We start from the raw sequence: 21,172 nt of genomic DNA, 5'->3' as shown, positions 1-21,172 counted from the left end.
GAACAGAGGTCGACGCCGACAAATTTTCGGCGGCGGCGGCGCCAGTTTTTGGTGGTTTTTCGGCGGCGTCAGCGGCGCGGCGTCGCAATGCTAAAGGAATAGGAAATCAAATTTTTCGGCGGCGGCGACGCGGAAAAATCATCGGCGTATGGCGGCGCGGCGGCGTGAGATCGGCGGCGTCGACCTCTGCTCCAGAATTCCTCAGTCACTGCTACATACATAAATACATATGTATCATAGAAAAGCTGTGTTACTGGCTGTATGGAAATATGTGCATGTATATCTGTATGTATTTATACAGGTCATCTTGCCCACTACGCAGTTAAGTCACGATGCTTACACAATGATAAGCGTCCCGTTAACAGTTGGATAAACTTAAGTGCGGTGAATTGTGATAAGCATGTTCTTATGTATGCTGGACAAATGCACAAGTTAAATATTGACCTATCTTTTCCATGTAAATATGTATTTCTGTAAAAGTTAAGAAAAGCCGTGTCATAAAAATCGTATCAAGACTTATTTTAACCAATAATGTATGTATGTACAGCAGTATGTATGTAGGATATCAATTTCCACAATTTATACATGTAAGAAGCAAATTTGTCACCAATCCATATAACCAATTCATATTACACCAAGTAATTAAATGATCTTTAAGAAGCAATGTGACTAAACCACACATATGGTATTTTTGGTAGACAACGTTTATTTAGAGAAATACGTAATTATTGTAATTATGTACTTAATTGGATATTTACAGTTTTGTAGTCACTTTAATACTTTATAGTACTTGTGCATATTTCACTTTACAAAACACTAGCATTATCTTGTCAGTCTCAAAACAAGGGCAGAAAATCTTACAAAAAACTGGACGGAATTAAGGTTCAGGATTAAAAATTGACCAATTTTGTGTGCTAATTATTTATTTCAGACTTTGATAAATAGATTTCCCAGCCAAGAAAATTGCACTCAATTAAAAAAAACGTACAAACCCAGAATTCTTCCCAAAATATGCCCCCACTCACCACCGCCGCCATCCTGACCTTCATCCCCAACAACATCTGGTCCCCTTTGAAAAAATTTCTTACCCGAGATGGCATCATCACGTTTGACCTCGCCTTCAAAATATCGACCAAGTACACCCCCGCCCTCCTCACGGTCGGGATCTGTCTCTCTTTTGCGAACCAGTTCGTCCGCAATTTGGAAATTGATTGTGTCACAAATGTTGACGATGGTGGTGGAGGTGGCGGAGGAGGAAATCGTCGCGGCGGTGGGGTCAGCGTGGGTGGAAGTGTAATCTCCGATTTGAACGACTACTGTTGGAACCACGACACTTTTCTCGTGGTGAAAGCGCTGGAACCGGAAATGCGGGGAGAGGTCAGCTACCCGGGTGTGTCAGGATATCGGAAAGATAGAGATGCCGTAATTCGACAAAGATACTACAAGTTTGTGTGGATGATCCTTGCGAAAATGGCGGTGTTCTCATTTCTGCCGTACTTCTTTTGGAAGGTGGGACTAATTTTTTTTTAATTTGCGAAATAATTTATACATACTTACTATTTTTGCAAAATTTTCTAAATAATGAGCATACTCACGATACCGTTTTATTGGAATCGTGACTCACTTTACAAACTTGTTAAGCTCAAGAAATTTTTATTCGTGATTGGATGCGCAAAATTTGAGTTCGCAAATCTCGCAAATTTACTTCTAGTGCACCTATTTTTATGTTGTTTAAATGCATTTCTGTAGTTTATCTGGGTGAATTTGCGAAATAATTTTGCGCAATAAAAACATGCAAACTTGCAGGGTAAACTTATGAAAAAAATCTCATAATTTTCCTGCAAAAGTTAAGCGAAATCTCGCAAATTTTGCAAGTTACGTTGATATGCTCAATTTACGAGATGCATAAAATGAGAATGTTTACCTGAGTATGCATACATATATTCTTGCCAAATTTACGAAATAATTTATACTAAATATTTCCCAAATAAATCCTAGGCACGCGGAGTCACAAAGCTGAAACCACTCTTGGACGTGTCCTCCTCCCCCGGCGACATTGACATTACCGAGCATGACATCCGTGTCAAGTATTTCTTAGAAACAGCCGGATTTAACGATTCTTTCGCAGTTTATTACTTTTTTTGCAAAATATTCGCAACCTTGACCCCAGTCGCGGAATACTTTTACCTCAGCGGCATCATCGGTTTACCTTATCGATACTATGGCGTGTCAGTTTTTGCCCATTTCTTCGACGATTCTGCTCCCTGGCCAAATCCAATGGATGTCCTTTTCCCAAAAATGGCGAAATGTAACTGGATCCAGTACGGATTTGGGGGCGACCCGGAAATCAAGTCGGCCCAGTGTCAACTCCCCATGAACAACTTGACGCAGTGGTCATTCTTCGTGTTTTGGTGGTGGTTGGCGTTCACCTTTGTGGTCAATCTGCTCTCACTTTTCAGGATATCTTTGTTCATGTGTGGTCCATACCGGAAGTACAGTTACCGGAGATTTGTCTCCCGAGCGTGCAGGGACGATGTGGAGAAGGCGAGGAGTTATGTCTTCCTAGAGAAGGGAGCCGTGATAAATAAGCAGTTTAGTAAAAAGGAGATTGTCCTCGTCAAGTTGAGCTTTGGAGATGTTTTGGTGAGTTAAACTCTTAAAAATAAGGTAACCCCTTTTGAAATGTAAATGCATGCAGACTTTCATATTAGATACAGAGTAAATTTTACTCTTAATCAAGGTTGCGTACATATGTATCTGCATCCAAACCTTTAGTGTGACGCTATGTAATAATAAACCTTTTTCTATCAGAAAATTTGCACTATAATATTTGTTATGTGCAGAAATTAGCAACTTGTTAAAATCGTTTTATAAAAAAATTTGCGAAATATGCACATTTGTACATTTGTAAATATGTGTTTATATGACACGACCCAAAGTCTATTTCATTCATATTGGAACTAGCAACTAGTAATTACAAAATATACATTATACATTTTTCCCTCCGCAGGTCCTCTCCTTCATAAAACGTAACTTGGAAGAATGGGAATTTCGCGAATTTATACGAACCATGGCCACCACTAAAAATCATTTTTTACAACTCAACCCCGTAATTGCTACCCCACCCGCCCCGAAGCAGGGTTCCCTTGGGGGAGACAAATTAGACAAAGGTGGCCCAGAACCACCCAACGAAATGGGATTTATCATTCCAAATTCAATTTTAGGAGCCAATTTTATCCATCAAACTCCAACCGCACCCTTTTTCGCCACGCCACCTTATTCGGATCAGTCCACCGCGGAAATGGTGACGGAAGGGGATGAGTGGTCTGATTCTGTCGTTCCCTCGCCCCCACTCCCCGGCTGGTCGATACCACTTAAGGATCCTGTGACTTTGGAGAGAAGAAGCAGTTCGGGTTATTTGGGAGGCGGAAAACCGAAACATAAAGTGAGCAAGAAGTCCATCCCGTTAAATCCGGCAATGCCCGCGCCAAGGTATGCACCAAATAAGGGGGGCAACCCCCTCTACACAAGGAGCAACAAGGGCCCAAATTATCCCGGAATGGGTGACGATGAACGATACGATATTTGACGAAAGTATAGGTTTTAAGATTTTAGTAGCTCAAAGTTAGTAAAAGAAATTATGGTTTTTAAAATGTTAGTTTCCATTATTTAGTTGTGTTTTTCATTTCAACCGTATTTATGATTTCCATACGTCACAATTAATTATTTAATCTCCTTAAAATATTGTATGAATAAATGCATATTATTTATGTATTTATGTATGAATAACTTGTGCGAATTATACTCTGTTTTAGGCCTTTTATTAGGCCTTTTAAGATGGCCTTATAGATTTATCAAGATGTCTGTCTGTCCGTCCGTCTGTGCGTCCGTCTGTGCGCACGATAACTCTCTTTAAACACAAGCTATCGACTTGAAATTTTGCACACTTCATCTTCGGGTCAAAAGTAAGGATGAGTTCGGAGATGGGCATGATCGGTCGAGTGGTTGGCCGGTGGGGGTCTTTTCCACCCAAATGTGTTGTCATTAACTACCAAGATGGCATTAATGCCATCTTAAAAGGCCCCGCAAAGTTGCTCGGAGTAGGTTTTTGTAATTCAATCACACTTTATGCGGTTTCTTAATACACGACAAGTTTTATAATAACAAATTATATACCCAATTAATCAATAAACAAATTATTACACTTATTTAACAATCGAGACACCTCCACTCAACAATACCGTCCCCCTTACCACCGAAATGCTTCATCGTATTTCGTTCAATATCAATGAGAAATTTCGTCCTCTTCGAATTCTTTGTGCAGCAATTGTTACAATCTTTATCGTTGCATTCGTCGTAAACCTTCGCCTTGATAGTTTTACCGTTCGCCCGTAACTCCAAAGTTTTCAACTTATACTTTCCGGCGTCTTTGTGGTGAATGGCGATAATGTTGTTCGCCTTGACCCAGGCCTCCGACTTTGTCCCGGAAACGAAGGCGAATTGTCCGCGATATTTGCACCCGCTGTAATCCCTGCATTCGCTCTGGTCAGGATAATTCGGGTCGTCACAGCATGGCGGGTACGACCAGTAGTTGGTGAGGTCGGCTCTACGCCATTTTTCTGAAATTATACATTTTTACTGCATATGTACTCAGTATTAAAAATTTAAAATAATTTGATAAAATGTATGACTACCAAAATGGTATTGATAAATAAAATACCGTATCGTAGATAACTCGGTGTGAAAATGTTACCACATCGGCAGCAAATTTTTAATTACCGGTATAATTTTAATCAGTGGCCGCGGAAGCGTGGGGGGGGTAATGTTCCCACGGTTATTTGATGTCCTCATTATACATAAATATCTCCCATGTTACATATATACACAAACCCCTTGCTCCCCTACAACGTTAATGTTCCGAGATGCCCCCACGGATTCTGCGGCCACTGATTTTACATAATACCAAGATGTGGCAATTTTACTACCGAGAAATCAATATCTGCCTGACTATACAGCAGATTTCTAACAATGTGAGTTGAAAATAGTGGAGAGAAAATTTTGCAAATTTATTTATTTTTTTGCTTACGGGCCGACGCATGCTGGGAAGCGATGACAAGGATAAGAGCCCAGATGAGGTTGAGGAGAGACATTTTGGCGAATTGAAGAGATACGGGACAGGTTTTATTTTATATAAAGAAATGGATTAAAAATTTTTATGGATTTATTGAGGTCTGTTTTTTTGTTGGTGGCAATAACCGCGCATAAATTCATAACAGGGAATTTCTTTTGGGGGTGGATCACATGTGGATATGAATTCGCATGAAATACAATAAAATGACTCATGATTTTGTGTATTCAATTCCTTAATCTCGCATGATCATACAAAGTATTTAATACAAACATCATTATATGACACATGGAAAGTGTGGCACATGACATTTGTGGGAATAAACCAGTTAAATTTCCTATAAAAATTATTAATCATGTAGCATATGCTGATTATAATAATCGTTTAATTTTACTTTTTGGTTATTTCCATGACGGAGTTTTATTACGTATTTACCGTAAAAACTCAAATAGTAGCCCTTGCTCAAATAAACTCCGTTTCACCTTACATGGTATTACCGCCACACGAAAATAACATGGGATTCTCATGTTCCTTGCCTGTGGCGGTAACACCATGTAAGGTGAAACGGAGTTTAGTAGCCGTGCCCAAATAGTAGCCCTGCCTTTTTTCATAATTTTATAAATAGTGACCTTGCTCAAATAGTAGCCGTGCCCGAATAGTAGCCCTGCTCAAATAGTAGCCCTGCTCAAATAGTAGCCCTGTCCAAATAGTAGCCTTATTCGAATTATAGCCGTTCGTCAATTTCTAATGTACATACATACAACCAGACAGCTCTTAGCCAGCTCATTTAAGTAATTAAATCATAATTCAATTTAATCTCAGTTATACAAATCGAATTGAACACGAAATTCAGTTCATCGGAGAAATAACTAAAATTCATAGCAGGCCTAACCTATAGAATTGTCATGTAATACAAATCTAAGGGAGAATTTGGTGCTGTTATTAAAATTTAATTTTAGTTTGATTCTGGAAACAAAATTACAATAGCTGTTTTCTAATAGTAGCCGTGCATCTTTTCATAATTTTATAAATAGTGACTGTACCCAAATAGTAGCCTTGCTCAAATAGTAGCCGGGTCCCAGCCACTGATTTTTTAAATAGTAGCCCCCGGCTACTATTTGAGTTTTTACGGTATGTATGATTCACGTATGTATTTCATATGTATTTTTGTACATATTTGTAACAACCTTTATTATCAAGTATTGAGTATAATTTGTGAATGTATTTATTAAATTGATTGTGATTTACATAAACTTTTATTCAAGTGTTAGTAGAAACCTGTTTATAAAATTGGTTTGAATTCTATGACGCACTATTAAACTCGTGACATTTTTCTTGCTAAAAATAAATTTTAAAACTTGCTACTCAAACAAAAACGACGAGGCAACATCCCTAAATTATATCAGAAAAAATTCCAATGTTTTGTCTAACATACTAAAAGCCTTAGTTTTTAAAGATAAACATTTAATTTACTAAAAATTTCAAAAAATATTACATACATGTTACATGGAGTTTTTAGTGGAAAAGCGAGGAGTAAAGTTTACTTTATTTAACAGTATTTCGAATGCTATATCTTTAATTCATTATCAGGACATTTAAAATAAAGATATTCCAACGTATATTTCAGTTTTCGAATTTTCGCCGCGGTGGCGATTTTAGACCTCAAACCTGTCCTTGGCGAAAAATTCCTGTGGGGTCAAAAAAATCGTACACGGTCCGACCAAAACTCATTTTTCTTCAAAACGCATGCCGCACTCGATAAAAAATATTGCAAAGCTCAAAAAAAATTATCCACAAAGTTTTTCTTTCGACCCCTCAAATTTTTTTGGAAAAATAAGTTTGACCTTTGACCTGTCTGTGACATTACCTAAAAATCGACGACGAGGAAATTGACCGTAGATATGTACCTTCTAGATTTTTGGACAGAGTTTCAAATTCTTAAATTACGAAATCATATCGATATAAAGAAAATGCGATCGTATCATTAAATAAGTTACATACTGTACATACATTTAAAAGTCATTTTATGTTCCTCTATAATGACATCCTTTAATGAAAGAACTTCACAATGCTCTCATCTCAACTTGTTGCGGTTTGTGGTTTACGAATCGGTTGGCTTAACATTTTACCTTCTATTTAAATAGTAGTATTTAGAATAAGAGCTGTTTATAAATGCGGTTATTTATTTACGCGATACCAAAACCAAATTCCTACACGAGCACGTTTGTAATATCCGGTCCAATAGCTAATTAATTTAAATATTCGATTAATTTAACTACTCAAATTTATTTTCATTATAAATTATCTCCTTCAAGTGGAAGTACCTATATAACTAATGTTAGAAATGTGTCGTTTTACTAAGCTCAAAATATTACTGGCTGTCTGGCCAATTGTTTTTCAATTGGCTTTGTCTCAATTCGATTGCCGACTGAATTTTGATGCCAGAGCCGAAATTTTTGGCATTCGCTGGATCAGTGTTTCTGAGAAAGCGAAGAAAGCGTAAGTATTTACATATGTAAAAAATAATTTTTAGTTTGGAAACTGTTTGTGTTTCAAAAACTGGGTGAACAGGTACGATTTTATATTTTATCAGATCTGCCAACGGCATATTTTGCGGTGTGAGAGAGCGTTCCGTCATAAATTACCATATCGGTAAGACACAAGAGTACAATTACAATGAAAAAATCAACTGGGCAAATGCAAGCTGTTCGAGCAGGAATATTCTCATGTTTGACGGGGGGAGACCTGACAAGCGTAAGTATTTGTACTCTCCGTTCAATGTGGCTTGTCACTTTGACTCATCTACGGATACGCAAATGAAATTTATAAATCTAACGTTTCCAATTTCTGATATTAAATAAAGCTTAAACCATATCCATTCCCTGTGTAAAAATTGAGGTTTATTGTACAATCTTGGAAATCCAGTATTAAAACAGCACCAAACGGTATTCATACATATGTGATCCTACCAAAGTGGGATTGATATGATAAGTAATACGGTGTAGTAATAGCTCGATATTAATCTTCCATATCGATAGCAAATTTTTTACTGACCGGTATGCATAATTTTAACACCTAGCGGTAGCAACTTTAAAAAGAGAAATCTATAACTGTGTGACTACATACATGAGAGTTTTATTGGTAACAGTGCACGCTATAATTTAATAATTTACAGAAAAATTGGGCGATCCTTGGACTGAGGAACAATATTTTGTCAGTATTTTGTGTGCATCACCGTCCCCAATTAAGTTCACGTTTATTGGACTTCAGGTACCACTGAAAATCAGTCGCTGTTTTTTTAGTCAGAAATATGTACAGTGTCGAATCGACACTGTCGATACAAGAATTTACACCCCTTTAAAAGTTATCTATTTCGCACGATTTCTGCAATAAGATAGCAGATGGACATCCTTCCTGTTTTGTTTTTAAAAGGTCTGAGGTTATGATGATTCTTAAATCCTCGAAATTTTCTTTATTTAAAAATTCATAGCTTTCTTAAAAAATCGTAACTAATCGTACAAAATGTAAAAATATTAATATTGATTTGAGGTATAAATCAAGAAATAATGAGACAATAAAAATCGCTCTGGAGCTTCAAAAGTTAGCTTTTAAAAAAAATCATGAATCATAACCTTTTTCAAACACGGAACATGGTCCATTCACAATATTTCGGAACTACTATGTTTTTGATTTTTATTCCGAAAATATGCGAAATATAGCATTTTTTAAGGTGTAAATACTTGTGGCGCCAGCGTAAGTGCGAATTTATGTAATCACGAAAAAATTCCTGGGCTACGCAGCGATACGCAGCTATGTATGTACGAAGTTGTAATACATTCTTATTCCACACAGCCCTTGACCAAAGTGAACACTTTACAAGATTATGACATGGCCATGCAAAGGTTCCGCTTAACTATTACAATCCCATATGTCGGGGATAAAACGGGAAACTACACATTTTCAAGTGGCATTAAATCAAACAACAATAGCATATTTTCCGAAGATTGGATCTACATTTACTTTAAAAGTAAGTGGCATTTACATATCCGTAAAATTTTAATTTCGTTTAAAATTACATATGTAACTGCTAGAAACATCACCACCTTACATCATTGGTCAAAGAACACGGAGAAGCGTGTACTGGGAAAATCATCCACATCTTGGAAAAACCCATATATTAGTCCCTTGTAGGCTGACGAATCCTGAAATTGCGTCGGAAATGCAATTGTTGGTACCCGAAAGCAAATGGGTTAGTTCATAATTTGGATGTAGGTAATCCGATCCGATCCGACCTTACCACATTATCTGACCACTATATAAGATGGGTCCCATCCGATCCGAAAATCGGAAAAGATCAATATTATTATAAATGGTCGGATAAAAAATCCGATTCGATCTGACGGATCGGATATTGTTAGATCGGATAGTGTCGGATCGGATTGTTAACCGGATCTACTAACACTTCAATAGTTTATGTATATGCGTTTAATTTTCAAGTTACCCCTCAAAAAGTTGTGCCTATATTGCAGGGACCTTCATTTATAGAGATTAATGGCACCGGTATCACTTACAATCCAGCCGAAGGCTTCACAGTCGATAGGAGCGTTGTAAATCAAAATCAAAGCCACAAGTTTATGTGCAAACAAGGCTCACATCGCGACCGGGAAGTCATTTACGATTCGCCCCTAACACCTCCGAAGATTGTAAATGACACCGGGATAATTAAAAAGTTTCAGCAGCTTTCTTTGGGTTGCGCGATATTGACTAACCGCACGTGGGATTATATTTCCAACATTTATGCAACCACACAAATGGAAGCGGACATGTTGCAGGATTGCTTGTACAGGGTAATTATTCATTACTAATGAATATTAATAATTGGAAGATAGCGGTATTGAGCGCTTTAACATATTCCGGTTGAAAGCGATATTTTTCATCAAAATTCAGCCATTTCATCGTTTCATATTCATTTTATTTCACTTCATTGGAATTCAATTCTTACTTTACCATAGAGTGAAAACTAATTAATATGAAAAATGGAGTATTATGTAAAGCATATTTAAATATAGTGAAAAATGTACGGAGTGAGACTTTCCATTCACGCTCACTCATCTGAAATGAGGAAAATTTCATTGGTTTTCATTAAAATGAAGAAAATTTATCCTTGTTCATGTTTCGAATGCCGCATGTTTTGACGCATTCAAGGTTTTGTTTCTTAATGAATATTGAAAAGTAGTTTAGCTCAAAGTGGGAATTTTGAGATCTGTACATAAATATGAAGCTGAATTTGCATTCTAAATAATTTATACGAATCCCTCACCCACTTTTATCAGCATGTAAGGTGCGACTGGAACACGGAATGGGAAGTTAGCGGGGAACGCGTCCTAGAAGAAACGAAACTCAACAGGCGGGTTGTATCTTGTGCGTCAGACCCGGTCAATTATCCATGCGCGCTTATCGACATTTTTCGATCCGGAATGGTTGCCTGCTTTCAAAATGGTGCACTCATCCAGAAAGAGCAATATTTTACAGGAATGGACAACAAGCCATGTGCGTAATAAAAATACATACATTTGTATAAAAATACTCTAGGGCATCCAATATCGGAAGATTTGAAAACCGATTTCCGATTTTCTTTAAAACCTTTGATTACACAAAAATCGGTAACATGTTTCCAAACGTGATTAAACGAGTTTTATACAGTACCAGTTTCCGGTTAAATCGAAAACCGGTTTTTAATCCATTTTACAAAAGTACTAATACCGATCTTGCATGCCCTTATTACAACTTATCAGAAAACTTGTACTAATTTGTGCCAATACAATATTTAGATTTAATGAGCGAATTGCACGCATCCAAAGTTCCGATGGAAGCACTTGCAACCCTAAGATTTAACGTGGGTCAGATCCCGGTTCGTGGAACGGACCCACAAGAAGATCCTCGCGTGTTCTATTCTGACGTGACCTACTCCTTCATGTGCAGCGCAGTTCCATTTCTAGTCATTCCTGGCTACACATGGAGCTCGAAATTTCGAAATGGGACCACGGTGGAAAATCTTGGACCTAATTCTCCTACTCAAGAATGGGGTGATTCCGTGTTTTTTAGGACATAAAAAATACATGGGGCGTACTCAAGACACAACGTATTATTTAGTATCGCAACTCATTTAGCAAATTTGCAAAGCCCACAAAATTTAAGTTTCGCAAATTCGCAAACTTATGTACTTTTTAACACGAAGTTTGAGGCTTCTTTCATACATATTTAGATTTCTATAAATTCCCTCGCTGGTTATGGTGGGGATGAGTTTGTGAAATAATTTTCCTAAATAGAATCAAACCTAATTGCTGGGTAAATTTGCGAAAAGAAATCCTTAGTTTTTTCCAGAAAAAGTTTTGCGAAATCTCGGAAATTCCGCAATACTTAGCAAGTTATTTTGCCATGCTTGAGAGATACATACATATGCGAAGATTGACATGAGTATGCCCATTGTAAAATCCAGCGATTAATTGTTCTTACGCATGTGTATATTTAGCCGGGGTCGATAAAGCTAAAGGAATCCGGCATGAAAACGTATGGCTCCAATTTAGTTCCGATGTTGAATCTCTGACTTGTAATTTCTATACGTCCGAGTCGAATGAAAAGTTCAAAGTCAAGTTGGACTTAACAGTAAAAGGTGACTAATATTTATTATTTGTGCATCCTAAATAAAGTTGAGTAAAATTTACTCAAGGTTGAGTAAAATAGAGGATGATACAACAATTGGGTAAAATCTTACACGAGCTTGGATACATTTTACCCAATTATTGTGTCATCCTCTATTTTAAACTTTGGGTAAAGTTTTACAGAACTTTATCCAGAGTGTAAATACAAGTTTATGCATATGTACGTGTATATCGTACAACGATTAACGTACATTTTACTTCACATTTTTTGTACAAATCCAGATAAAACAGTTCCGAAATTTATTTTCACTCAAACCAACATTACCTTTGCGAAGAGGAGTCCCGCTTTAGCTATTCGGTGTTCCGTGTTCGGTATCCCGTTACCCGAAGTGTCGTGGTTTCATGATAACGAGGTTTGTATTTTTGAAGCATGTTTTTTTACGAGTCTAATGCATATTTGTGTGCCAATATTATTTACATGTAGCTCCTTACAACGTCCAGTGAAATTCGTATCGTCGATGGTGACGTTATCCACTTAGATTTACGGCTTTCAAACACAACTCACTCCTTAAACGGGACACATCACGAGTTACAAGCCGGAGAGTACGTGTGCACCGCAAAAAATTCGAGGGGAACAGTCTCCCAGGTTTATCGTGTTTCACCAGGTAGATAAATTACTGTTAATGGGGCTCTAAACCAAGTATTTAGTAAATAAAGAACGTCCACTAACGTCGCGGACTGACGCAATAAAATGCTCAGAACTTTATACACAGTTAATGTAATTTAAAAAAAAAATTGCATATGTTTACTACGAAAGGGTTTGGATTACCATACAGTTAAAATTTTAATGATTCAATTCCGCTATGTGCTACAGATTGCATTTTCTTTGTCAGATTTCGCATCAAATTCTGCCCATAGACTGCACCCACTTTCAAGCTGATTTTCTTCCATCTGTTCTTAAATTTTCGCAAGGTGTCTGGCGTTTCTGAAAGCTTAGAATGTTTGGATTTAGTCAGTGCCCAGAATTTCTCAATTGGTCGCAGTTTATAATCTATTTTTAAAAACATCCAGACTAAATCAAACTCAATTTTGAAAATTATTGTAAAAAAATATATACTCAAAATATGTAAAGTTATCCTAAATTTACTTAAAGTTGAGTAAGATACATAGAGGATGACACAACATTTGCGCAAAATTTATTCAACTTCGCTCAAAATTTTACATAACTTCTACACAACTTTATTTAGAGTGAATATATTTTGTGTATACAAAATGATGTCGATTTAAGACTCCCACATGTAATAGGAAGCTGTCCGTACCATAGATCGGATATTTTGCGTACTCCGGCCTCCGCGTACTCCGGCCTCCGCCCGGCCATGCGTACTCCGGCCTCCAGAAAAAGTCGCGTACTCCGGCCTCCGGAGGCCGGAGTACGTACTCCAAGCCCAGAATTCTCCTATCTATGCGATCGGAAATTTTGCGTACTCCGGCCTCCGTACTCCGGCCTCCGGCCGGCCATGCGTACTCCGGCCTCCGTACTCCGGCCTCCGGCCGGCCATGCGTACTCCGGCCTCCGCGTACTCCGGCCTCCGGCTGGCCACGTGTACTCCGGCCTCCGCGTACTCCGGCCTCCAGAAAAGGCTGCGTACTCCGGCCTCCGGAGGCCGGAGTGCGTACTCCAAGCCTGGAGTACTCCGATCTATGACCATAACTGCGTGTAACCACATAAATATTTATTCTTACAGATGAGGACCTGCCAACTCCGCAAAGTAGCACTTATTGGATAATTTCCGTTTCCGTAATGGGATCCTTAATCCTTATCACTATTCTTACTTTATACAAAGTGTACAAAAGTAAGTATGTTCTACTTACAAAAGACGATTTAGAAAAGTTCAAAAATGGGGAGGGTCTCGTGCCCATGGACGAAGGACAAAAAAGTGGCGAAGATATTCCTGATAACTTTAAAATGATTGCGTATAACACGGAATATGAGATTTCCAGCAAAGATTACGAAATTGGTAAAGATTTGTATAAATACCTATTCCAATTTTAACATTTTATATCATTAACGCAATAATTATACATGTAAGTACTAATTTATGCCCAGATTACAACAAAATTCTGGGCAGTGGACAATTTGGCGTCGTTCTACGAGGAAAGCTTAGGGGGAAGGATATTGCAGTCAAAACTGTTCAGGGAAATGTGGATCGTGAATCTCTGTTATCATTCATGGACGAGATTAAGGTCATGATTTACTTGGGAAGTCATCCAAATCTGATTGAACTTGTCGGTTCGGATACTAAGGGACTTGAGAAAGGTAAGTATGCATGTTACCGAAAACTTGATGTAGACAATCGCGAACATCATGCGCCATTTTCGCAGAAGGGTTTATTGGACGTACTCACGTCAGCGTCTTAGGATTAGCCTGTGAATAATTTTAATACGAAATTCATATTGGAAAATAAGAAACGTCCATTTTATGAATAAATTTACGATTTAAAATCGCATTGTTTCCTAAAAGAGCTTTGCAAATAGGGGTTCCAGTCCCGGGATTTTTCGGGATTTTATTCCCGGGAATTCCCGGGAAACGGGATCCCGAAATCCCGGGATTTGAAGAACTGAAATCCCGGGATTTCGGGATTTTTCAATTTGTCATTCAGAATTGAAAATTACTTATAATTTAAAATTTTAATAGCAGTTTTAAATAATTATCGGTTATATGATTAGTAAGAAAAAGCTTCGATGATCATAACCAATCAAAATTGATCCTGAACTCGAAAATATAAATTTTAAACAATATTAGTGGCCACATTTAATGTACTCGTACGTTTATCCAAATTTCATAATTTGCAAGTAACATTTATAATACAAGATGGAACTTAAAATTCTCTAATCTCGATGTCAGATTATAACTTGAAGGAACAAATAAACCTTATTTTCGGTATAATTATAGAATCTGAAATCAGTTATGATCAAAAATGCTAAGATGTTAGAAGTGATTTCGAATTTTAGTCGATGAATTTAAGGCTGTATGAAAGGCTTTTTGAACGTGGTAGCTCATATACATATGTACTTATTTAAACTTGAAATTTTTGAATTACCAACCTCCATGTCCAATTGAAGTTTTTCAATATTAATGTTAATGCAGGTTAGGCCAATTAATATTGATATTTGATAAACGTAAATTTATGCATTTCGGATTAACATGCTGACAAATCCTTGATTAATTATTTAAGTTTTCTGGAATGAAATTATTAAACTCTTTCTTCACACCTCTCCAAAATAGTGAATTTTAACTAAATTGGGCTTCCACAATACATCGAATTTTTAAATTTGCCATAGTAGGCAAAACAATATAATTACTAATTTGTATTGCTACAGTACATAAATATGTATGTATTTTCAAAATATTATTTTGTGTAGGCCAGAAAATAGCATACTTTAAGTATTTCTGCAGGCACAGATCCCAAAAACAGAGAAGTAGGTATTATAAATAGTGCTCGGCACGAGACGAGACGAGACGAGACGAGATTGCCTTGTCTCGTCTCGTCTCGAAAGTGACTCGAGACGAAGTAATCGAGACGAGACGAGATGACGATTTTGTCATCTCGTCTCGTCTCGATTCTCGTCTCGGTCGAGACGAGACGAGATGTCTCGACATTCATCCATGTTTTTCAAAATATCTTTTGTATTCTTCAGATAATTACAAAATACAAATACACAAACTGCAAATATTTAGAATATTAATAATTGGCCTTGTATTCCTTATATAGAGGCAATTCACGCACCCTTGGTAACTACGTAAACAGCGTAAAATCCGTAAACTTACGAACGTTTACAAACAGCTTCCCGTGAATTCACTTTTGTAATTATTTTCGTAAAAATTTATCTGATAATCGAAACAAAATGCCGATCATTTCCAGAAAACGGAAATTAATGGAAGAAATTTGTGAAGCTGCATTTATTGATATAATAAATAGTCCTACACAGGCAGATATCATTTTCGATAACGCGATAGATGATGTTCTGACCATTTCTACGTACCGTCTTTCTGTTCCACGATTATTTGTCCCGAAGTCAGATGATTGGTTCCGAAGAATCTTGCCAAACTACTCCGACGACTATTTCAAAAAATTTATGCGAGTCTCTCGAAAGGATTTCACTCTCATTCTGCGGATGATAGAAAACAGCAACGTCTTTAAGTCCAACAGTCGTCAACAACTAAAAGTCGACCAGCAACTCGCCATAACACTTCATAAGTTAGGGCATGACGGAACCGGAAGCGGGGTATCTACTACGGCAGCGTTGTTTGGAGTTGGTGGGGGTGGTACCATATTGAAAGTGGTCACTCGAGTTCTAAAGGTACACAATAGACTTCACAAGTATGAAGTTGATAGGAGTGTCTAAAAAAATATGTATTTCTCAGGCAATTTTAGAATTAGAAAAAGATTGGATAAGATGGCCAGACGAAACCGAACGATTGGAAATTGCAAGGAATATGGTTGACCAACTTCCAAATTGTATTGGATATATTTACGGATCTCACATCAACCTTGAAGAAGCACCACTGGATGACCCCGAGTCATATTTTACGCGAAAGCAGCGTTACGCCATCCAACTGCAAGCCGTTTGTGACAACAATAAGATGATCAGGAGCATTTTTTTCGGATATCCGGGCTCGGTTCATGATGCTGAGTTTTTGCTAACTCAGAAATCGGGAAAAATCCAGAAAAATTTTTGGACAGAGGTCAGTGGATTGCCGGGGATTCAGCCTACAAAAATACGGACTACATGATAACACCGTTCAAAAATAATGCGTCAACTGGAACCACTGCGGAGAGACGGCGATTTAACAAGTATTTTTCGGGATTTCGTGTCAAGATAGAATGCTGCTTTGGAATTATTAAAGAAACTTTTGAGAGTTTAAAGGAATTGCGAATTCGTGTGGATAGGTCAAATGGACACACGCTGGCTTGTTCGTGGATCAGGGGGTGTATTATTTTGTACAACATTCTGAAGGACTCGTTTACTGAATCGGAGGAAATTAATATAGAAGTTGATGATGATGCCCAAGAAGGAAATCATGACCAAGGGGATGATTACAAACGCAACGCTTTATTTCAATTTGTTAATGGAAAACTCAACATGATGTGATTACCTCAGCATTTTAATAATTCAAAGCATTTTAATCATTAATAAACCTTAGATTTGTTCTGCTTTAATCTGTGCCAACTCCAATTTCAAACTGCATTCTTTATCGATTCGGTATCGCGATATTTCCATCTCATTTTGTAATTTCAATTCTTCCAAAGCTAATTTTCTCTCTTGCAATTTTTGTTCATCTTCATACTGCCTCAATTTCAGTTCATATTCCAAATTTTTTAGTCTTTTTTCTTCTTCCCATTTATCCCTGGCTAAAATTATCTCTTGCTTTTGAAGTTCAGTTCGAATTATGGACGCTTCAGCTAAAGCAGATATTCCGGAATCAGCGTGCTTTCGTTTTCCGAGGTCTTTTCTTGCTGAAGTAAGATTATTTGCGATCAATTTCCCTGGAGTTGATGGCTTCTGGGGGACAGTTTCAACATCCACATTAATTTCGGTTTCCGGTATTTCTGCATCTTCAGCATTCAGTTCATCATCTCGTCCAAAATCACTCCACCATTGTGCTTGAAGAGTTCCCGAGGAGGAATCGTGAAGATGTGGTGGGTCGAATGTAGCTTTTTCACCATAAATTTCATCGAGTTCGTCGAATAGTGGACACATATTGAGCAACGTCCCTGGGGAAAGCAAGAATGTCAAAGTATACATACATATGTATAGGAGCAAAAAATAGTTTAGTACTTTTAACAGATTGTTCCCCTTCTAATTCCAGCACGCCTTGACCAGTCCTATTTCGCCAATCCAAAGCTTTGCTGTACTTCGTTTTCAAATTTCGCACCTGATTTTTTAGTTGCTGATCCGTGCAGCTTTCGAACTTCAATAACTCTATCATATTTTTGTAAAATATCGTAGCATTAGGCTTTTCCAGTTGTTTCCCTTTTTGAATTACGTCCAACAAATGCTTTAAAACTTTGCGGTTTTCATTTTCGGACCAGTTCCGGCGTTTCAGAACGACTTTCGTGGGTTTCTTCTTCACAGTGCTTCCAGAATTTTGAGTTTCGTCCTGGACTTCCTCCAGCGTCGAGGTCACTGGTTTAGTTTTCGTCAATTTTCCTCTTGGTGCCATAATTTATGAGAATTGACACGATGATATGTCGCAGAACCAGTCTTGCTAGTGTAGAAAATTTATAGAAAATTTGTAGAAAATTTACAAAATGAAACGTGTGCAAGTGTCGAACAATTTTTTTCTTCCCTAAATTGTGTTTACAAAATACTTTACAAAATTAAAAGACGCCTGTGAGCTGCGTAAGTTTACAAAAGTTTGTAAAGTGATTTTCCTTGGCAATTTTTGTAAAAGTTTGTAAACGTTTGTAAGTTTACGGATTTTACGCTGTTTACGTAGTTACGAAGGAGGGCGTGAATTGCCTCATAGTAAACTACATACTAGTAGTTTACACAAAAAATAAAGGATAAATCTTAATCGTAAGCTAGTAACGGGACGACAAAATTTTACGACGCTTCCATTGAGTCATTTCACGTCAATTTTCGTTAGTACGTAAACACGTAAACTTACTAACCTTACGAGGTTTTGACAAAACGTACCAATATCTCTTTTACCCAGTAAGTCAAATTTTTGGTTCGTAAGCTGATCTTCGCAGGCTTATGAAGGTAGTTACGAGCTTACGAAGGCTAACATGAAATACCTGAATGACTCGTAACCGTCATAGCTTATGCTACTACATATACATAGAATACTTGGGATATGGATACGAAGGAATCGTTACCCGCAGTATATACAATTTATAATTGGAGTTATATAGTTAGTGTCATATTTGAGTGTCTTTTACGTAAAAATCAGGATATTTGCAAACTGGTTAAAGTTTTGATCATAATTATTCGTTTTATCTATTGTCTCTAAAAAAATTTTTGAAGGATACTGCATTTCCCAAAGCTGCTCGCTCCTTGCAGAAGGCTAGAGGACGGAGACTTTGCTGCTAAATTTCTAAATTTTTGATGTATCAAGACGTCTCGTCTCGACCGAGATTTGTCGAGACGAGATGGCGTTGGTCTCGTCTCGATCTCGTCTCGTCCCGAAATCTTTCGAGACGAAAAAGTTGGTCTCGTCTCGTCTCGTATCTCGTCTCGTCTAGAAATTTTCGAGATAGTCTCGTCTCGCGCCGAGCACTAATTATAAATATGCTCAGTCTCGGTACTTTTGAGAGCCATGTACCTTTTTGTACACCCAAATTTGACTTGACCCAAGTTATAAGGTAATATTTAAATTTCGGGAAAAATTCCCGGGATTTCCCGGGATTTTTCACGGCTAAAACCGGGATTCCCGATTCCCGGGATTTTAAAAATCGTCCGGGATTGGGATCCCTATTTGCAAAATCTGGTACATCCCTTCGTAAATTAAGTTTTCACAAGTTATTTACCAAATGTACCGAATAGTCAGAGATAAAAACATGTAAATTTTTTTCTGGGTAGTTTTTCCAAGAAAAAAACTTTTCAAAATCGCGTAAAACTTTGCAAGTCAAGTAAACATGGACAATTTTGTGAGATTTTCAGCAGTCGTGAGTACGCACATACATATGTACATACATATGTCATATTTACGCATCTCGTCCATTTTTATTATATTGATTGACTCATAATTACTTACCTCTTGACTTTTAACACCATGTTTAGGACGCGTCTTTCTTCTCGTCGAATTCTGCCCGATGGGAAACCTGCTCAAGTTTCTTCGCGACAAGACCCAAAGATTTCGCCGAACCCCGCTGAACACAAGGAACGTTATAAACGCTAGACGAGAAAATCCGAACGACTTTGACGAGAACAAGCTCTTGTCGTGGTGCTTTCAGATCACACGTGGGATGAATTATCTCACAGGAAAAAAAGTCGTGCATGGCGACTTGGCTTGTCGAAACGTCCTCCTCGCTGACATGAATACCGTCAAAATCACGGACTTTGGCCTATCGCGTCAACTCCATAACTATGCGATTTACAAAAAGACGAAAAATGTAGGTGACAAATTATTCATCAACGGTAAAAAAAATGTCGGAAATTTACCTTTCAATATAAATAATTGCGAAATTTGCAAGATTTTTTGCGGGAAACAATATTCCTGTTTTTAGAAAATATAAGTATGCAGAAAATATTTGGGTATTTATTTAGCAGTGCGGAATATGTATTTCCAAAACTGTTTAAATATGTAGATATTTTCTGAATAAATACAGAGAAATCAATATCTACCTGGTTACCCCAGATTTCTAACAGTATAAGTAAATAAGGGATTACTCTTTATTAATTTGCATATGTATGCAATTTGCAGCAAGCGCTCCCTTGGCGCTGGCTTTCTCCTGAAGCGTTATCTGAAATGCAATTCTCCACAAATTCTGACATTTGGGCTTTTGGGGTCACTCTCTGGGAAGTCTTTTCCCTAGGATCCGTACCATATTCCGGACTTGGATGGAATGTTGCGTTTGTGGACAAACTTTATGAAGGGCTGAGACTACAACGACCAGCACTGGCTTCACCAGAAATGTATGTAGATGTTTTCGAAATTTGTACAATAATGAAATGCATATTTACAAATATTTAGTAATTATTCAACATTACAGATTTGGCTTGATGGAGAAATGTTGGGCGGAAGTGGCGGAAGACAGACCACAATTTTCATTTATTGAGGACAAAATCCGTGCTCTATTACAACAAAAAGAAGTGGAGTCGAATGTAAAGTTTTTGGGATTCGTATTTAAGTAAAAATTGAAATAAATTGTAAATTTTGTGTGCATTTGTTTGTTTACAGATTTACACAAGTATATAAGCGAGGGCTAGTGGCTCATTCCATCTGAACCCACACGATCGTCGTCGCACCCATATTTGATATCTTGTCCACAATCTTATCATAGATGCATAATATCAAATAAAACATATCATAACAATCAAAATTTAAAAATTAATTTTTTTCGCAAAGATATAGCAGTCAAAAGAAAATTTGCAAATGCATTGAAAATGCTTTCGTCGCCAAAGTGTTGGTTCAAAGGGGTAGGTTACATTTGCAGATTTTATTCATTGATCATTCATTGATAGGAAAAATTTTAAAAAATTCACAAATTCGAAAAAATCAGAAATTTAAAATGTATTGAAAAACTCGATTATCGAGAAGACGGACAAGAATCGCTCATTGAGAGATAAGCCAATCGATGCCTTTGGGCCTGAGGAAACAAAAAAGTTTAAAACCCCATGCGATTTTTGTCCGTCTTGGAGTTATGGCGATTTT

At 37.4% G+C, this 21,172-nt stretch overlaps 4 protein-coding genes across 5 annotated transcripts; 3 read left to right on the top strand and 1 right to left on the bottom strand.

The window, feature by feature from the left end:
• Positions 1-673: 673 nt before the first annotated feature.
• LOC118438105 (innexin inx2-like) lies at positions 674-3,789 on the top strand. The gene is made up of 4 exons (XM_035857877.1): positions 674-882; positions 946-1,509; positions 1,999-2,643; positions 3,011-3,789. The coding sequence occupies exons 2-4, from the start codon at positions 1,012-1,014 to the stop codon at positions 3,587-3,589; spliced, it is 1,722 nt and encodes a 573-aa protein (XP_035713770.1). The 5' UTR covers positions 674-882; positions 946-1,011; the 3' UTR covers positions 3,590-3,789.
• A 208-nt stretch (positions 3,790-3,997) lies between these two features.
• On the bottom strand, positions 3,998-5,150 carry LOC118438106. Its single transcript, XM_035857880.1, has 2 exons — positions 5,087-5,150; positions 3,998-4,619 (listed from the first exon to the last, which is right to left on the bottom strand). Exons 1-2 carry the CDS (start codon positions 5,148-5,150, stop codon positions 4,210-4,212), a joined length of 474 nt encoding a protein of 157 aa, XP_035713773.1. The 3' UTR covers positions 3,998-4,209.
• A 2,292-nt stretch (positions 5,151-7,442) lies between these two features.
• On the top strand, positions 7,443-20,993 carry LOC110857369 (macrophage colony-stimulating factor 1 receptor 1-like). Of its 2 annotated transcripts, XM_035857735.1 has the most exons (17): positions 7,443-7,627; positions 7,722-7,882; positions 8,304-8,398; positions 8,981-9,155; positions 9,220-9,377; positions 9,658-9,975; positions 10,462-10,678; positions 10,960-11,214; positions 11,661-11,801; positions 12,073-12,203; positions 12,275-12,455; positions 13,536-13,808; positions 13,898-14,107; positions 19,579-19,910; positions 20,222-20,433; positions 20,511-20,622; positions 20,699-20,993. In XM_035857735.1, the coding sequence occupies exons 1-17, from the start codon at positions 7,464-7,466 to the stop codon at positions 20,714-20,716; spliced, it is 3,153 nt and encodes a 1,050-aa protein (XP_035713628.1). In that variant the 5' UTR covers positions 7,443-7,463; the 3' UTR covers positions 20,717-20,993. The 2 variants fall into 2 exon arrangements, with proteins under 2 accessions (XP_035713628.1, XP_035713626.1); XM_035857733.1 differs by having other exon boundaries at positions 20,511-20,993.
• On the top strand, positions 15,541-17,656 carry LOC118438044 (protein ALP1-like). Its single transcript, XM_035857736.1, has 2 exons — positions 15,541-16,152; positions 16,217-17,656. The coding sequence occupies exons 1-2, from the start codon at positions 15,697-15,699 to the stop codon at positions 16,583-16,585; spliced, it is 825 nt and encodes a 274-aa protein (XP_035713629.1). The 5' UTR covers positions 15,541-15,696; the 3' UTR covers positions 16,586-17,656.
• Positions 20,994-21,172: the final 179 nt, after the last annotated feature.

Source organism: Folsomia candida, unplaced genomic scaffold (genome assembly GCF_002217175.1).
Source record: "Folsomia candida strain VU population unplaced genomic scaffold, ASM221717v1 Fcan01_Sc018, whole genome shotgun sequence".
Taxonomy (NCBI): Eukaryota; Metazoa; Arthropoda; class Collembola; order Entomobryomorpha; family Isotomidae; genus Folsomia; species Folsomia candida.
This window is presented reverse-complemented; position numbering and strand designations above follow the sequence as displayed.

Bases quoted from the DNA above. Each gene is read 5' to 3' on its own strand.
- LOC118438105 (XM_035857877.1), top strand. From the start codon at position 1,012: ATGCCCCCACTCACCACCGCCGCCATCCTGACCTTCATCCCCAACAAC. The intron at 1,510-1,998 runs GTGGGACTAATT...AATAAATCCTAG, and splicing joins TGCCGTACTTCTTTTGGAAG to GCACGCGGAGTCACAAAGCT. The intron at 2,644-3,010 runs GTGAGTTAAACT...TTCCCTCCGCAG, and splicing joins TGAGCTTTGGAGATGTTTTG to GTCCTCTCCTTCATAAAACG.
- LOC118438106 (XM_035857880.1), bottom strand. From the start codon at position 5,150: ATGTCTCTCCTCAACCTCATCTGGGCTCTTATCCTTGTCATCGCTTCC. The intron at 4,620-5,086 runs GTAAGCAAAAAA...GTATAATTTCAG, and splicing joins TTCCCAGCATGCGTCGGCCC to AAAAATGGCGTAGAGCCGAC.
- LOC110857369 (XM_035857733.1), top strand. From the start codon at position 7,464: ATGTTAGAAATGTGTCGTTTTACTAAGCTCAAAATATTACTGGCTGTC. The intron at 9,976-10,461 runs GTAATTATTCAT...CACTTTTATCAG, and splicing joins TGCAGGATTGCTTGTACAGG to CATGTAAGGTGCGACTGGAA. The intron at 11,215-11,660 runs GTGATTCCGTGT...GTGTATATTTAG, and splicing joins TTCTCCTACTCAAGAATGGG to CCGGGGTCGATAAAGCTAAA.
- LOC118438044 (XM_035857736.1), top strand. From the start codon at position 15,697: ATGCCGATCATTTCCAGAAAACGGAAATTAATGGAAGAAATTTGTGAA. The intron at 16,153-16,216 runs GTACACAATAGA...TGTATTTCTCAG, and splicing joins TGGTCACTCGAGTTCTAAAG to GCAATTTTAGAATTAGAAAA.